The 18,402-nt window shown below is 49.8% G+C and overlaps 1 protein-coding gene across 1 annotated transcript; it reads left to right on the top strand.

Moving 5' to 3' along the window:
• Positions 1 to 3,934: 3,934 nt before the first annotated feature.
• On the top strand, positions 3,935 to 12,515 carry LOC147092912 (avidin-like). Its single transcript, XM_085976219.1, has 4 exons — positions 3,935 to 4,106; positions 5,757 to 5,952; positions 9,845 to 9,953; positions 12,298 to 12,515. The coding sequence occupies exons 1-4, from the start codon at positions 4,035 to 4,037 to the stop codon at positions 12,422 to 12,424; spliced, it is 504 nt and encodes a 167-aa protein (XP_085832345.1). The 5' UTR covers positions 3,935 to 4,034; the 3' UTR covers positions 12,425 to 12,515.
• The last annotated feature ends 5,887 nt before the right edge of the window (positions 12,516 to 18,402 follow it).

Genomic DNA, 18,402 nt, shown 5'->3' with positions numbered 1-18,402 from the left:
TCTCCTCCTCTCTGATGGCCAAGGCCGCCCAGTCGGGAGCTTCCCTCGCGTTTGATCGGCAGCAAGTGTCGCAGACCTCAAGTTCCCAACTTGGGCCTTCGACGGATGTCCGGCCGCGAACCACTCCCGCCAATGGACCATCCTCTGGGGGCCCCGCCTTCCCAACGGCCAATCGGGGAAGGAACTGACTCTCTGTCACCCAATTGGATTAAGCTCGACTGTCATTCAAACACATTTTTTCGCCCATCTCCAATATTTTTATGGCCACATAATAAATGAAAGTCTTCAAAGACACCAAAAATGTTTCATGACCCCCAGTGATTTTTCTCCTGGGTTACGCTTGCGGCGGTGTCATAGACATTAACCTTCAATTCCTGGAGTCTCCGGGGGCAGATCTTGGAGTCTCCGGGGGCAGATCCTGGAGTCTCCGGGGGCAGATCCTGGAGTCTCCGGGGGGGGCTGATCCTGGCGCCTCCCGGGGGGGGGGCAGATCCTGGCGCCTCCCGGGGGGGGGGGCAGATCCTGGAGCCTCCCGGGGGGGGCAGATCCTGGCGCCTCCCGGGGGGGGCAGATCCTGGCGCCGTTGACAACCCTATACAACCCTGGTTCTGCTCACCATTCTGCCTTTAGATTTTCTTCTCACTCTCCCACCACCGCCCCTCCAACCAGAGAACTTCGGGACCAGGGAACGCAGAGGTTGTGGGACCAATCGGAGTCGAGAAACATCAGTCTTAACCTGCGAGACCCAGGCGCTTCATAGGACCAAGGAGCGGTGCTTTCCTCTACAACCCAAGCCCAGCGATGCAAGACCCTCCCCGCCCCATTGGCCGGAGACCACCTCTCACTGCTTTGAGTCTGCACCAGCTGCAGTATAACTCCAATCCGATGTGAAGCCGTGTTTTTGAAAGTGCCCTGGAGCTTTTAAACCTCGAGTGTGGAGTCTTGTAACAAGGGTCTGCGGACACCACAGCACCCACCCTTCCGCCCCGCCCCTCCCTTCCCCTGCGGTCGCAACTGACAGTATAACTCCCATTCCCTTCAAAAGTGCTTCACTGGCTGCGGAGTGCTTTGGGACGTCCTGAGGTGGTGAAAGGCGCGGGAGAAATGCAAGTTCTTTCTAAAATGAAATGGCAAACGTTTGTAAACTTGGAGAGTGAATGGTGCATAGCGGCCCAATCCTTGGAAATCAAACTACTCCCCCAAAAAGGGAGTGTCCCTTTAAGTCAATCTTTCATGGTCTCATTTTATTTGGTGCTGTTTCGGAGAGGAGATACAAGTCCTGATCCATTCTGTTAAATTTACTCCCATGATTTACTGTATCAGTGACGAGCCAATAAAATTCTGCAATCATTTAAAAAAAAACTCTCTTTTGTTTCTTGCTCGACCAGCTATGGCCTGTTCCCTCCTGCATTGTACGTCCCGTGGCTCATTGGGTATCTCTCTCTCGCCTCTGTGTCTGAAGGTCATGGGGTCAAGTCCCCACTCCAGAGACTTGAGGGCAAAATCGAGGCCGACACTCTGTGCCGAGGGAGCGCCGCACTGTCGGAGGGCGCCGTCTTTCGGATGAGGCGTTAAACCGAGGGCCCCCGTCTGCTTACTGTCGAAGTCTCGACTCCCGAGTAAGACTCTTAAACACAAAGTATCGTCAAAGACAGGCTTTATTTGCTTGCAAGGGAAGGGTTGTGTAGTCAAAGGCTGCATCAGACCTCTTCAAAGTAATACCGAAGTTGTAACATTTATACAGTACAGAAGCAAAACAGGCTTTCTATGCCACATGACATAGTATTGAATCATAACTGATTACAAAGGCACAGACCTTGCGAATTATTGAAACAACGTATTCCGGGCTGCGTTAGAATAACGAACAGAAATACCTCGGGATAAGATTAACTAATCCTTTATTATGGGATCCCTCTGTTCTGTAACTGTAGCAACTGGCCCTGTGGGCCGATGTTTACCTTATCATGTCCATGGCTGTTTGTTTGGTAAATGAGGCTCCTTGTTAAGCTTATGACAGATGAGGAGTACGTATGTAGCATTCCTACATTGTCTCATTCCCTTGAAACATGATTAGTGAATCATGCTGTTGGCCATTTAAAGTTTTTATTCTATGCCCAGGAAGCCATTTTATGTCCGAGTGAGAAACTGTACTTCCACATGTCGCAGGTGGACGTAAAAGATCCCGCGGCCGCTATCTGAAGACAAGCAGAGGGCGTTCTGCCCGGTGTCCTGGGGCCCAATTATTTTACGTCTCGACCAACATCACTTTTAAAAAAAAAAAAAACAAACAGGTTGATCTGGTCGATTTGTCTCGTTGCTGTTTGTGGGATCTTGCTGTGCGCGCATCGGCTGCCGCATTGCCTACACTTTCCACAGCCACCGCGCTTCAAGCAAGCACTGCGTTGGGCCGTGGCGCGCATTGGCAACGTCCTGAGGCCGTGAAAGGCGCTGGAGAAATGGGAGCGGTGCTGAGGGAGTGCTGCACTGTCGGAGGTGCCGTCTCTCTCTCTATCGATCGATGCTCTGGATACTTTAACTCGTGCCCGACGCCTCGTCATCCGGCGACCTGGAGTGAATAAGGTCGGGCTGTAATTTGCCAGGTGCGGACAGGTTGAGACTCTGCAGGGACGCCCTCCCCAAGTTTGGAATAAGGAACGAGCATTTTTCTGTTTTTATTTCAGATTTCCAGCATCCGCAGTATTTTGCTTTTCTAAGCACAGACTTTCCCCCCTTTATCCTTAATTAAATGTCATTCTGCACGCAACGCGGACACTGTATTGGGATACTTTCCTTTATTAGCCGAGGCATAGAATACAAGAGCAGGGAGGGTTATGCTTGAACTGTCTAAAACACTAGACGTATGAGGAGGGATTGGGTCGATTGGGCTTATACTCGCTGGAGTTTAGAAGAATGAGAGGGGATCTCATTGAAACTTATAAAATTCTAACAGGACTGGACAGACTAGATGCAGGAAGGATGTTCCCGATGGTCGGGGAGTCCAGAACCAGGGGTCACAGTCTAAGGATAAGGGGTAAGCCATTTAGGACAGAGATGAGGAGGAATTTCTTCACCCAGAGAGTGGTGAACCTGTGGAATTCTCTACCACAGAAGGCAGTGGAGGCCAATTCATTAAATATATTCAAGAAGGAGTTAGATATATTTCTTAAGGCTAAAGGGATCAAGGGGTATGGGGAGAAGGCAGGGACAGGGTACTGAATTTGGATGATCAGCCATGATCTCATTGAATGGCGGAGCAGGCTCGAGGGGCCGAATGGCCTACTCCTGCTCCTATCTTCTGTGTTTCTATGTTGCCAGGACTGGAGAATTTTAGCTACGAGGAAAGATTGGACAGGCTGGGGTTGTTTTCTTTGGAACAGAGGAGGCTGAGGGGAGATTTAATTGAGGTGTGTAAAATTATGAGGGGCCCAGATAGAGTGGACAGGAAGGACCTATCTCCCTTAGAGAATTCAGTAACCAGGGGGAATAGATTTAAAGTCATTGGGAGAAGGATTAGAGGGGAGTTGAGGAGAATTCTTTTCACCCAGAGGGTGGTGGGGGTCTGGAACTCACTGCCTGAAAGGGTGGGAGAGGCAAAAACCCTCATCACATTTAAAAAGTACTTGGATATGCACTTGAACCGCCGTAACCTACAGGGCTACGGAGCAAGAGCTGGAAAGTGGGATTAGGCTGGGAGAGCTCTTTGTCGGTCGGCGCGGACACGATGGGCCGAATGGCCTCCTTCTGTGCTGTAAATTTCTATGGATCGATTCAGTGAGAGAAATTGACCCCTGTCGGTTACTCCTGCCACCTCCCCGCCAACAGTCGCTACAATGTGGCAATAACTCGGTCCTTTCTCAAGGGCACTTCCTCCTTTCCCAATGGTGCGCTTGTTCAACCAGCTACACAACGTGACCTGGCGGTCGTCCCAGGACGGACAGGACTGTTTAAATGCGGCTGGCCCGAGCCCCTCGGCAACAGACGGACTGAGAGAGGGCAGCACCGAGGAGCAAGGCTGAGTGAGCGGAATCGGCACCATGCTGGGCAAGCTTTTGTATCTGCCGCTCACGCTATCATTGTGTGTCTTCAGCACCTCCAGCCCAGCGTTGGTAAGTTGATCGGCGGTCTGGGCTATTGGTTCCCACAGGAAAGGTGGGGCAGTAATAAGGTCAGAATTGGTGGCAGTAAACTCCCGCTTTAGAGAAGGGAGAATCAGCCAGGGTTCCTGCTCCTGATCACTGCCCAGTGACACCCTGGGTTAGAGAGAGGGGAGAATCAGCCAGGGTTCCTGCTCCTGATCACTGCCCAGTGACCCCTGGGTTAGAGAGAGGAGAGAATCAGCCAGGGTTCCTGCTCCTGATCACTGCCCAGTGACACCCTGGGTTAGGGAGAGGAGAGAATCAGCCAGGGTTCCTGCTCCTGATCACTGCCCAGTGACACCCTGGGTTAGGGAGAGGAGAGAATCAGCCAGGGTTCCTGCTCCTGATCACTGCCCAGTGACCCCCTGGGTTAGAGAGAGGGGAGAATCAGCCAGGGTTCCTGCCCCTGATCACTGCCCAGTGACCCCTGGGTTAGAGAGAGGGGAGAATCAGCCAGGGTTCCTGCTCCTGATCACTGCCCAGTGACCCCTGGGTTAGAGAGAGGGGAGAATCAGCCAGGGCTCCTGCTCCTGATCACTACCCAGTGACCCCTGGGTTAGAGAGAGGGGAGAATCAGCCAGGGTTCCTGCTCCTGATCACTGCCCAGTGACCCCTGGGTTAGAGAGAGGGGAGAATCAGCCAGGGCTCCTGCTCCTGATCACTACCCAGTGACCCCTGGGTTAGAGAGAGGGGAGAATCAGCCAGGGCTCCTGCTCCTGATCACTGCCCAGTGACCCCTGGGTTAGAGAGAGGGGAGAATCAGCCAGGGTTCCTGCTCCTGATCACTGCCCAGTGACCCCCTGGGTTAGAGAGAGGGGAGAATCAGCCAGGGTTCCTGCTCCTGATCACTGCCCAGTGACCCCCTGGGTTAGAGAGAGGGGAGAATCAGCCAGGGTTCCTGCTCCTGATCACTGCCCAGTGACCCCCTGGGTTAGAGAGAGGGGAGAATCAGCCAGGGTTCCTGCTCCTGATCACTGCCCAGTGACCCCCTGGGTTAGAGAGAGGGGAGAATCTGCCAGGGTTCCTGCTCCTGATCACTGCCCAGTGACCCCTGGGTTAGGGAGAGGGGAGAATCACTGTCCAGTGACCCTTGCTGGGAGAGTGTGTGTGTGTGTGCGAGACGGGGAGAACTTGTTTTTCTCTGAGTCATTATGTTGTGGGTTCAAGTCCCACTCCAGGGACTTGAGCACAAAATCTAGGCTGACACTCCCGGTGCCAATACTGAGAGAGTGCTGCACTGTCGGAGGTGCTTTCTTTTAGTTGAGACATCTGCTCTCTCAGGTGGACGTAAAAGATCCCACGGCCACTATTGGAAGAAGAGCAGGGGGAGTCCTCCCCAGTGTCCTGGGGTCAATATTTATCCCTCAAATCAACATCACTAAAATAGATGATCTGGTCATTATCACATTGCTGTTTGTGGGAGCTTGCTGTGCACAAATTGTCAGCCGCGTTTCCCACATTACAACAGTGACCACACTTCAAAAAGTACTGCATTGGCTGTAAAGCGCTGTGGGACGTCCTGAGGTGGTGAAAGGCGCTGGAGAAATGCGAGTCTGTCTTTATCTAACTGAGAGCGAGATGGAGACTCAATGACCTTAAATAATGCAACCTTCCTGACAGATAAAATCATTGGCTGGCTGTTGGATGAATGAGCTCGGGTCGACGATGAATATCTCTGTAAGCAACTCTGGGCTCATGACGGGCTGCTATACATCCATTGTCTCATCGACTGGGCAAACTGCAAGAGGGGTTGTGACTGGATTTCAACAGGACGGCAACCAACCAACCTTTGGATTTGTGGTGAAGTGGGACATAGGTAACCCATGATATATATTTCATTGCATGATGGTCTGGGCTGTCGCGTTTACGACTGGACATCTTGTCGATGCTCTGATTTATTCCCATTGTCATCAGGCTTGCTGCATTAGATTGTTCTTCCGCTAGTTTTTCCTCCCTTCTCTCCTGAAGGGGCTGAGGTCAGGAAGGGCACACTATATAAATGCAAGTCTTTCTTTCTGACAGGTGCAGGATGCAAGTCCAGAGTTGCCCTGCAGCCCCACAACCCTCCGAGCTCTCTGCGCTCCTCCAATTCTGGCCTCTTGAGCATCCCCAATTTCCATCGCTCCACCATTGGTGGCCATGCCTTCAGCACCCTAAGCTCTAGAATTCCCTCCCTAAACCTCTCCTCCTCTCTCTCTCCTCCACTCACGAAGCTCGACACCATCCAGGACAAAGCAGCCCGCTTGATCTGCACCCCATCCACCACCTTAAACATTCACTCCCTCCACCACCGGCGCACCGTGGCTGCAGTGTGGACCATCTACAAGATGTGCTGCAGCAACTCGCCAAGGCTTCTTCGGCAGCACCTCCCAAACCCGCGACCTCTTCCACCTCGAAGGACAAGGGCAGCAAGCGCATGGGAACACCACCACCTCCAAGTTCCCCTCCAAGTCACACACACCATCCTGACTTGGAAGTTTATCGCCGATCCTTCATCGTCGCTGGGTCAAAATCCCGGAACTCCCTCCCTAACAGCACTGTGGGAGCACCTTCACCACACGGACTGCAGCGGTTCAAGAAGGCGGCTCACCACCACCTTCTCGAAGACAATTAGGGATGGGTAATAAATGCTGATTGAAAATGAGGCAGGGTCGGGTCGCCAACTCTGGCTGGGCGTAGTCCTGGAGGTCTTGTCACATGACCCTCCCAGGCTCCTGCCATTTGTTGTCTGACACATCAATCATTGCAATGCCCCGCCTTCCCACGCCCAATTGGAAAGCAAACAGACTCCTCCATGACACGATTGGATGCCTCTTACCCATCAATCAACCAACCCTTTCCCCCCACCTCCAATATTTTTAAAGCTAATAAACAGAGCTGTTCAAAGAGAATGAAGAAAAAGGACTATCTTTTTATCATAGAATCATAGAATGGTTACAGCACAGAAGGAGGCCATTCGGCCCGTCGAGCCCGTGCCGGCTCTCTGCAAGTGCACTTCAGCTAGTCCCACTCCCCCGCCCTTTCCCTGTAGCCCTGTAAAAAAAATTCCTTCAGGTACTTATCCAATTCCCTTTTGAAAGCGGTGATTGAATCTGCCTCCACCACCCTCTCAGGCAGGGCATTCCAGATCCTAACCACTCGCTGCGTTAAAAAGTTTTTCCTCATGTCGCCTTTGGTTCTTTTGCCAATCACCTTAAATCTGTGTCCTCTGGTTCTCGACCCTTCCGCCAATGGGAACAGTTTCTCTCTATAGATTTTTGGATATTAAGGGAATCAAGGGATATGGGGATAGTGCAGGAAAGTGGAGTTGAGGTAGAAGATCAGCCATGATCTTATTGAATGGCGGAGCAGGCTCGAGGGGCCGAATGGCCTCCTCCTGCTCCTATGTTCGATCAACTCTGTCCAGATCCCTCATGGTTGTGAACACCTCTTTCAAATCTCCTCTCAAACTTCTCTTTCAAATCTCCTCTCAAACTTCTCTGCTCTAAGGAGAACAACCCCAGCTTCTCCAGTCTAGCCATGTAACTGAAGTCCCTCATGCCCTGGTACCATTCTGGTAAATCTCCTCCGCACCCTCTCCAAGGTCTTGACATCCTTCCTAAAGTGCGGTGCCCGGAATGGGACACCATACTCCAGCTGGGGCCTAACCCAGTGTTTTATAAAGTTTTCTAGAACGCAACGTCAGGGGAAGGGGATCAGCCCTTCCACCTCTGGGGGTAATGTCTTTCTGTTCTGTCAATCTTGCCGCCATGATGGGCTTTGATCTCAGGATTAATAAGTCCTGGCCTCTGGATTACTTGTCCAGTAACATCACATAGATTACACAGGATATACAGCACAGGAACAGGCCATTCGGCCCAACCAGTCCGTGCCGGTGTTTATGCTCCACACCAGCCTCCTCCCACCCCATTTCATCTCACCCTATCATCATATCCTTCTATCCCTTTCTCCCTCATGTGTTTATCTAGTTTCCCCTTAAATGCATCTCCGCTATTCGCCTCAACCACTCCCTGTGGTAGCAAGTTCCACATTCTCACCACTCTCTGGGTAAAGAAGTTTCTCCTGAATTCCCTATTGGATTTATTCATTTTCATGGGATGTGGGCGTCGCTGGCAAGGCCAGCATTTGTTGCCCATTCCCTAGTTGCCCTTGCGTGTCTCGCTAGGCCATTTCAGAGGGGCAATTGAGAGTCAACCACATTGCTGTGGGTCTGGAGTGAGGTAAGGGCAGCAGATTTCATGGTTTCACTAGCTTTTTATTCCAGGTTTATTTTGAACTATGGATCTCTGGATTACTAGTCCAGCAACGTAATCACTATGCCAGCACTCTCGTTAATTAATGACTATCTTATACTGACGGCCTTTAGTTTTTGCTCTTCCCCACAAGTGGAAACACTCTCTCTGTATCCACTCTATCAAAACCTTTCATCATTTTAAAGACCTCTATTAGGTCACTCCTCAGTCTTCTGGGGAATGCAGATGCTCAAAGGGACCTGGGTGCCCTTGTACATGAGCCACTGAAAGTGAATGTGCAGATGCAGCAAGCCATTAGGAAGGCAAATGGTATGCTGGCCTTCATTACAGGAGGATTTGAGTACAGGAGTAAAGAAGTCTTACTCCAATTGTATAGGGCCTTGGTGAGACCACACCTGGAGTACCGTGTACAATTTTGGTCTCCTTACCTAAGGAAGGGTATACTTGCCATAGAGGGAGTGCAGCGAAGGTTCACGAGATTGATTCCTGGGATGGCAGGACTGTCGTATGAGAAGAGATTGAGTAGACTAGGCCTGTATTCCCTTGAATTCAGAAGAATGAGAGGGGATCTCATTGAAGCATAGAAAATTATTACAGGGCTTGATAGGGTGGATGCTGGGAGAATGTTTCCCTCGGCTGGGGAGTCTAGAACCAGGGGCCACAGCCTCAGGATAAAGGGTAGGCCATTCAGGACTGAGATGAGAAGAAATTTCTTCACTCAGAGGGTGGTGGATCTTTGGAATTCTCTACCCCAGAAGGCTGTGGAGGCTCAGTCATTGAGTATATTCAAAACAGAGATCGATAGATTTCTGACTAGTAAAGGCATCGAGGGATATGGCGATAGGGCCGGTGAATGGAGTTCAGGCAGAAGATCAGCCATGATCTCATTGAATGACGGAGCAGGCTCCAGGGTCCGAATGGCCGACTCCTGCTCCTATTTCTTATGTTCTTATGTTCTCTTTTCTAGAGAAAAGAGCCCCGGCCTGTTCATCCTTTCCTGATAGGGATAACCTCACAGTTCTGGTATCATTCTTGTAAATCTGCTCTGCGCCCTCTCCAGTACCTCTGTATCCTCTGACATAAGGGAACTACTAGGCACTTGGTCTAAGCGTTAAACAAAGCTTTAATCAACTGCTTTACAACATGGAGGTCTAGTTGTGTCCTTCACTAGTTCCTGTTAAGAATGTCCTGCGCAAGCTGGGCCCGTGCCCGAGTATTTATACTCTCCCTGGACAGCGCCACACGCAGGCCGCTCAGTATTATTTCATAAGTCTTTCTTTCATGAATGACTGATTCATGTCATCCTTTTTATAATATGGCGACCAGAACTGTACGCAGTGCTCCGCAGTGTGGTCTAACCAAGCTTCGAGACCAGTTTAGCATAACTTCTGCATAGCTTAGCAGGAATGTTGCTCATGACTGTTTTTTATTTCCTACTCCCCCACCCCATCTCAGGTAGTGTCACAGTTTGGAGCGGCCAGTACTTTTCAGGAGGTAACATGACTACCATGTGGTTACTCCGAAAATCTGTCTCACAGCCCATAAACAACTGGGGAGCTACCAGGTAATTACAGCGTCTGCTCTGTGGATAGGCTCGCGAGTGATGTAAGAAAACTACTAGGCACTTGGTCTAAACGTTAAACAAAGCTTTAATCAACTGTTTTACAACATGGAGGTCTAATTGTGTCCTTCACTAGTTCCTGTTAAGAATGTCCTGCGCAAGCTGGGCCCATGCCCGAGTATTTATACTCTCCCTGGACAGCGCCACCCGCAGGCCACTCAGTATTATTTCATAAGTCTTTCTTTCATGAATGACTGATTCACGTCAGTGAGTTTGGCACACACGTACCTCAAAGCAATGAGAGAGTTAACCAAAGGCGCTGGAAGTGAGGCAGTACAGAGCCGCGGTCAGTCCCCATCGTCTGGGGTAACTGCGTTCAGTTCTGGGCACCGCCCCCGCAGGCAGGACATACTGGCCTCGGAGAGCAGGGCGGATTCACCCGAATGAACATGCGAACATTGACGGACAGGTAAAGACCCCCTGGTATATCCAGCCTGTCCCACGCAACTGTGATACCTTGAGTATCACAAATATTATACACTCCCCACCCCACACCATGTGCTCTCCTGGAAGAGGCAAAAAAACAAACAGGTAAAAAAAAACCAGGCCAACTTGCAAGAACAGATCTGTGAAATTCCTCTCCGACCCATCTAGGCGATCGAAACTAGTCCTCTGGCCCTGAACTCACTGCAGTACCTACCTTCAGGAAGAGGTGATCCCCGCCCCAGTCAGAAACAGGTCCAGATCTCGCTTGAAGGAATTCAGCGATAGACGGTTTGTGTAATAGTAGAGAGAGAGTGTACCTGCCCTGGGAGTGTTTGATGGGACAGTGTAGAGGGAGCTTTACTCTGTATCTAACCCGTGCTGTACCTGCCCTGGGAGTGTTTGATGGGACAGTGTAGAGGGAGCTTTACTCTGTATCTAACCCGTGCTGTACCTGCCCTGGGAGTGTTTGATGGGACAGTGTAGAGGGAGCTTTACTCTGTATCTAACCCGTGCTGTACCTGCCCTGGGAGTGTTTGATGGGACAGTGTAGAGGGAGCTTTACTCTGTATCTAACCCGTGCTGTACCTGCCCTAGGAGTGTTTGATGGGACAGTGTAGAGGGAGCTTTACTCTGTATCGAACCCATGCTGTACCTGTCCTGGGAGTGTTTGACGGGACAGTGTAGAGGGAGCTTTACTCTGTATCTAACCCGTGCTGTACCTGCCCTGGGAGTGTTTGATGGGACACTGTAGAGGGAGCTTTACTCTGTATCTGACCCGTGATGTACCTGCCCTGGGAGTGTTTGATGGGGACAGTGTAGAGGGAGCTTTACTCTGTATCTAACCCCGTGCTGTACCTGCCCTGGGACTGTTTGATGGGACAGTGTAGAGGGAGCTTTACTCTGTATCTAACCCCGTGCTGTACCTGCCCTGGGACTGTTTGATGGGACAGTGTAGAGGGAGCTTTACTCTGTATCTAACCCGTGCTGTACCTGCCCTGGGAGTGTTTGATGGGGCAGTGTAGAGGGAGCTTTACTCTGTATCTAACCCGTGCTGTACCTGCCCTGGGAGTGTTTGATGGGACAGTGTAGAGGGAGCTTTACTCTGTATCTAACCCATGCTGTACCTGCCCTGGGAGTGTTTGATGGGACAGTGTAGAGGGAGCTTTACTCTGTATCTAACCCGTGCTGTACCTGCCCTGGGAGTGTTTGATGGGGACAGTGTCGAGGGAGCTTTACTCTGTATCTAACCCGTGCTGTACCTGCCCTGGGAGTGTTTGATGGGACAGTGTAGAGGGAGCTTTACTCTGTATCTAACCCGTGTTGTACCTGCCCTGGGAGTGTTTGACGTGGACAGTGTAGAGGGAGCTTTACTCTGTATCTAACCCGTGCTGTACCTGCCCTGGGAGTGTTTGATGGGACAGTGTAGAGGGAGCTTTACTCTGTGTCTAACCCGTGCTGTACCTGCCCTGGGAGTGTTTGATGGGACAGTGTAGAGGGAGCTTTACTCTGTGTCTAACCCATGCTGTATCTGCCCTGGGAGTGTTTGATGGGACAGTGTAGAGGGAGCTTTACTCTGTATCTAACCCGTGCTGTACCTGCCCTGGGAGTGTTTGATGCTGGATATCTGAGCTGATAAGTTGCTCCATTCAACCCACTGATATTCCTCCCCTTAAGCAGCACAAAATGTAGAATAAAGAGTCATTGTAAATTGTGGAGTCTAGACCTGTAAGGGATTGTCTGATCTGCATCACTCTAAGTTAATGATATATTTAAGATTGGAGCAGGAGTGTAACATAAATCTGCCTATTTCTGTTTAACAATAATCTGTGGTTGCTGGTCTCTGTCCCTCTGTTTGGTATAGAACTGGGGCGGACGTATTTTTTAGTCACGAGGAGCCATGTAACATCACCGACTGTGATTCCGTGCCTGGAGAAGAGTCAGAGGAGATCGGCTCTGCCACCAAGATCAGTGGGTTAGATCGCTACTGAATAATCAGTGAATCAACGAGATTTGAAATTCTGTAACCACCCAATCATCTGAAATGATGATTTCAATAAAGGTCTCACACATTCCAGTGTCTGTAAATAGTTCTGAGTGTTAATTCACACATGGAACAGAGAAGGAATGACAGACAGAGCTGGAGACAAAGAGATGCCTTTACTTAACATATGAGTGTGACCCCCCCACCCACCCACCTCCCCCCCGTTCCACCCTAACCTATTCAGTTGGAGCAAGGCACAAGTAAGGAGTGTGATGGAATACTCTCCACTTGCCTGGATGAGCGCAGCTCCAACAACACTCGAGAAGCTCGACACCATCCAGGTCAAAGCAGCCCGTTTGATTGGCACCCCATCCACCACCTTAAACATTCACTCCCTCCACCACCGGCGCACCGTGGCTGCAGTGTGGACCATCTACAAGATGCACTGCAGCAACTCGCCAAGGCTTCTTCGGCAGCACCTCCCAAACCCGCAACCTCTTCCACCTAAAAGGACAAGGGCAGCGGGCGCAGTGGAACACCACCACCTCCAAGTTCCCCTCCAAGTCACACACACCATTCCGACTTGGAAATATATCACCGATCCTTCATCGTCGCTGGGTCAAAATCCTGGAACTCCCTCCCTAACAGCGCTGTGGGAGCACCTTCACCACACGGACTGCAGCGGTTCAAGAAGGCGGCTCACCACCACCTTCTCGAGGGGCAATTAGGGATGGGCAATAAATGCTGGGCCTTGCCAGCGACGCCCACAACCCAGGAATGAATAGAGAGAAAACCAACTGTGTCCACAAACACAATCTGCACCCTTCAATGTCTTATAAACCTCAATCAAATCGCCCTCAGCTCTTCACTTCTCTAATGTATAGAGACCCAAAAACAACAACTTTATATAACATTTATATAGCGCCTTTAACGTAGTAAATCATCCCAAGGCGCTTCACAGGAGCGTTATCAGACAAGAATCAACACTGAGTCACATACGGAGATATTAGGACAGGCGACCAAAAGCTTGATCAAAGAGTTTTAAGGAATGCCTTAAAGAAGGAGAGAGAGGCGGAGAGGTTTAGGGAGGAAATTCCAGAGCTTGGGGCCCCAGGCGAATGAAGGTACGGCCGCCAATGGTGGAGCGAAGGAATCATAGAACCATAGAAAGTTACAGCACGGAAGGAGGCCATTTTGGCCCATCGTGTCCGCGCCGGCCAACAAAGAGCCATTCAGCCTAATCCCACTTCCCAGCTCTTGGTCCGTAGCCCTGCAGGTTACAGCAGCCCAAGTGCACATCCAAGTACTTTTTAAATGTGGTTAGGGTTTCTGCCTCTACCACCCTTTCAGGCAGTGAGTTCCAGACCCCCACAACCCTCTGGGTGAAGAAATTTCTCCTCAAATCCCCTCTAAACCTTCCCCCCAATTACTTTCAATCTGTGCCCCTTGGTTTTTGACCCCTCTGCTAAGGGAAATAGGTCCTTTCTATCCACTTTATCTAGGCCCCTCATAGTTTTATACACCTCAATAAGGTCTCCCCTCAGCCTCCTCTGTTCCAAGGAAAACAGACCCAGCCTATCGGAGATGCTCCAGAGGCCAGAATTAGAGGAGCGCAGAGATCTTGGAGGATTGTGGGGCTGGAAGAGGTTACAGAGCCAGGGAGGAGGGGCGAGGCCGTGGAACAATTTGAACATAGAATCACAAAATGATACCGCACAGAATGAGGCCATTCGGCCCATCGTGCCTGTGCCCTCTCTTTGAAAGAGCTCTCCAATTAGTCCCACTCACCCCTGCTCTTTCCCCAGAGCCCTGCAATTCCCCATTTCCCCTTCAAGTCCCCTTTGAAAGTCACTATTGAATCTGCTCCCACTGCCCTTTCAGGCAGCGCGTTCCAGATCACAACAACTCGCTGCGTAAAAAACATTCTCCTCATCTCCCCTCTGGTTCTTTTGCCGATTATCTTAAATCTGAAACACTGTTCACCGTTACTTCCTGCTTTCTGTCTCTTAGCCAATTTCATAGGCATACACCTCCACTGTCATAAGAACATAAGAAATAGGAGCAGGAGTCAGCCATTCGGCCCCTCGAGCCTGCTCCGCCATTCAATGAGATCATGGCTGATCATCCAAATTCAGTACCCTGTCCCTGCCTTCTCCCCATATCCCTTGATCCCTTTAGCCTTAAGAAATATATCTAACTCCTTCTTGAATATATTTAATGAATTGGCCTCCACTGCCTTCTGTGGTAGAGAATTCCACAGGTTCACCACTCTCTGGGTGAAGAAATTCCTCCTCATCTCTGTCCTAAATGGCTTACCCCTTATCCGTGGACTGTGACCCCTGGTTCTGGACTCCCCGACCATCGGGAACATCCTTCCTGCATTTAGTCTGGCTAGTCCTGTTAGAATTTTATAAGTTTCAATGAGATCCCCTCTCATTCTTCTAAACTCCAGCGAGTATAAGCCCAATCGACCCAATCTCTCCTCATAGGTCATTCCTGCCATCCCAGGTATCAGTCTGGTGAATCTTCGCTGCACTCCCTCCATGGCAAGAACATCCTTCCTCAGATAAGGCGACCAAAATTGCACACAATACTCAAGATGTGGTCTCACCAAGGACCTGTACAACTGCAGCAAGACATCCTTGTTCCTGTACTCGAATCCTCTCGCTATGAAGGCCAACATACCATTTGCCTTCTTAACCGCCTGCTGCACCTGCATGCTTACCTTCAGCGACTGCTGCACAAGGACACCCAGGTCTCTTTGCACTTCCCCTTCTCCCAATCTATTGCCGTTCAGATAATAATCTGCCTTCCTGTTTTTGACACCAAAGTGGATAACCTCACATTTATCCACGTTATATTGCATCTGCCATGCATCTGCCCAATCACCCAACCTGTCCAAATCATACTGGAGTTTCTCGGCATCCTCCTCACAGCACACACACCCACCCAGCTTTGTGTCGTCTGCAAACTTGGAGATATTACATCTAGTTCCCTCATCTAGATCATTAATAGCATGGCTGATCTTCTACCTCATCTCCACTTTCCTGCACTATCCCCCACATCCCCATAGATTCCCTGAATATCCAAAAATCTATCGATCTCGGTCTTGAATATACCCAATGACTGAGCCTCCACAGCCCTCTGGGGTAGAGAATTCCAAAGATTCACCACCCTCTGAGTGAAGAAATTCCTCCTCATCTCAGTCCTAAATGGCCGACCCCTTATTCTGAGACTGTGACCCCTGGTTCTAGACTCCCCAGCCAGGGGGAAACATCCTCCCTGCATCTACCCTGTCCAGCCCTGTAAGAATTTTGTATGTTTCAATGAGATCACCTCTCATTCTTCTAAACTCTAGAGAATATCGGCCTAGTCTACTCAATCTCTCCTCATAGGACAATCCCCCCATCCCAGGAACCAGTCTGGTGAACCTTCGCTGCACTCCCTCTATGGCAAGTATATCCTTCCTTAAGTAAAGAGACCAAAACTGTACACAATACTCCAGGTGTGGTCTCACCAGGGCCCTATATAATTGCAGTAAGATGTCTTTACTCTTATACTCAAATCCTCTTGTAATAAAGGCCAACATACCATTTGCTTTCCTAATTGCTTGCTGTACCTGCATGTTAACTTTCAGTGATTCGTGTACAAGGACACCCAGGTCCCTCCGAACACCAACATTTCCCAATCTCTCACCATTTAAAAAATACTCTGCTTTTCTATTTTTCCTACCAAAGTGGATAACTTCACATTTCTCCACATTATATTCCATCCTGTCCCCTTAATCCCATTAGCTTCGAAGTTTTCTAACAAGTCTACTATGTGGTACTTTTGTCAAAAGCCTTTTGAAAGTCCATATACACAACATCCACCGCACTACCCTCATCAACCCTCTCCGTTACTTCATCGAAGAACATGAGGATGAGAATTTTGAAATCGAGGCATTGCTGGACCGGGAGCCAATGTAGGTCAGCGAGCACAGGGTGTGGGGGGGGGGGGTGGTGGTGCGGGGGATAAAAGAAAGACTCGCATTTCTATAGCGCCTTTTACGACCTCAGAACGTTCCAGAGCACCTTACAGCCGATGAAGTACATTTTTGGAGTGTGGTCACTGTTGTAATGTTGGAAATGGGGCAGCCAATTTGTGCACAGCAAGCTCCCACAAACAGCAATGTGATAATGACCAGATCATCTGTTTTAGTGATGTTGGTTGAGGGATAAATATTGGCCCCAGGACACCGGGGAGAACTCCCCCTGCTCTTCGTCCAATTGTGGCCACGGGATGCTTTACCTCCGCCTGAGAGGGCGGTTGGGGGCGGCTTCAGTTTAATGTCCTGTCGAAAAGACGGCCTCTCCGACCGCGCAGCACTCCCTTGGTGCTGGCACGGGTCAGCTTGACAGGTATAGACGGTCTAAAAAAATCTGCTCTTTTAAGAAACATAGAAACATAGAAGATAGGAGCAGGAGTAGGCCATTCAGCCCCTCGAGCCTGCTCCGCCATTCAGTGTGATCATGGCTGATCATCCAAATTCAGTACCCTGTCCCTGCCTTCTCCCCATATCCCTTGATCCCTTTAGCCTTAAGAAATATATCCAACTCCTTCTTGAATATATTTACTGAATTGCCCTCAACTGCCTTCTGTGGTAGAGAATTCCACAGGTTCACCACTCTCTGGGTGAAGAAATTCCTCCTCATTTCAGTCCTAAATGGCTTACCCCTTATCCTTAGACTGTGACCCCTGGTTCTGGACTCCCCGACCATCGGGAACATCCTTCCAGCATCTAGTCTGTCTAGTCCTGTTAGAATTTTATAAGTTTCAATGAGATCCCCTCTCATTCTTCTAAACTCCAGCGAGTATAAGCCCAATCGACCCAATCTCTCCTCATAGGTCATTCCTGCCATCCCAGGTATCAGCCTGGTGAATCTTCGCTGCACTCCTTCCATGGCAAGAACATCCTTCCTCAGATAAGGTGACCAAAACTGCACACAATACTCAAGGTGTGGTCTCACCAAGGCCCTGTACAACTGCAGCAAGACATCCTTGTGCCTGTACTCAAATCTCAAACCCTCTCGCTACGAAGGCCAACATACCATTTGCCTTCTTAACCGCCTGCTGCACCTGCATGCTTACTTTCAGCGACTGGTGCACAAGGACACCCAGGTCTCGTTGCACTTCCCCTTCTCCCAATCTATTACCATTCAGATAATAATCTGCCTTCCTGTTTTTGACACCAAAGTGGATAACCTCGCATTTATCCACGTTATATTGCATCTGCCATGCTTCAGCCCAATCACCCAACCTGTCCAAATCATACTGGAGTTTCTCGGCATCCTCCTCACAGCACACACACCCATCCAGCTTTGTGTCATCTGCAAACTTGGAGATATTACATCTAGTTCCCTCGTCCAGATCATTAATATATATTGTGAATAGCTGGGGTCCAAGGACCGATCCCTGCGGTACCCCACTAGTCACTGCCTGCCACTCGGAAAAAGAGCCGTTTATTCCAACTCTTTGCTTTCTGTCTGCCAACCAGTTCTCTATCCAAGTCAATACCTTGCCCCCAATCCCATGTGCCTTAACTTTACACGCTAATCTCTTATGCGGGACCTTATCGAAAGCCTTTTGAAAATCCAAATACACCACATCCACTGGTTCTCCCTTATCTATTTTACCAGTTACATCCTCAAAAAATTCCAGTAGATTAAGTCAAGCACGATTTACCTTTTGTAAATCCATGTTGACTTTGTCCGATCCTGTCAATTTTTTCCAAGTGCTCTTCTATTACATCCTTTATAATGGACTCTAGCATTTTCCCCACTGTTGATGTCAGGCTTACCGGTCTGTAATTCCCCGTTTTCTCTCTACCACCCTTTTTGAACAGTGGGGTAACATTAGCTACCCTCCAATCCATGGGAACTGTTCCAGATTCTATCGAATTTTGGAAGATGACCAGCAATGCATCTACTATTTCTGGGGCCACTT

The sequence above is a fragment of the Somniosus microcephalus genome, unplaced genomic scaffold (genome assembly GCF_052327205.1).
Source record: "Somniosus microcephalus isolate GS21.2 unplaced genomic scaffold, FLI_Smic_1.0 unresolved_chr2, whole genome shotgun sequence".
Taxonomy (NCBI): Eukaryota; Metazoa; Chordata; class Chondrichthyes; order Squaliformes; family Somniosidae; genus Somniosus; species Somniosus microcephalus.
Note: the sequence above shows the minus strand (reverse complement) of the source record. Positions and strands in the feature narration are given on the sequence as shown.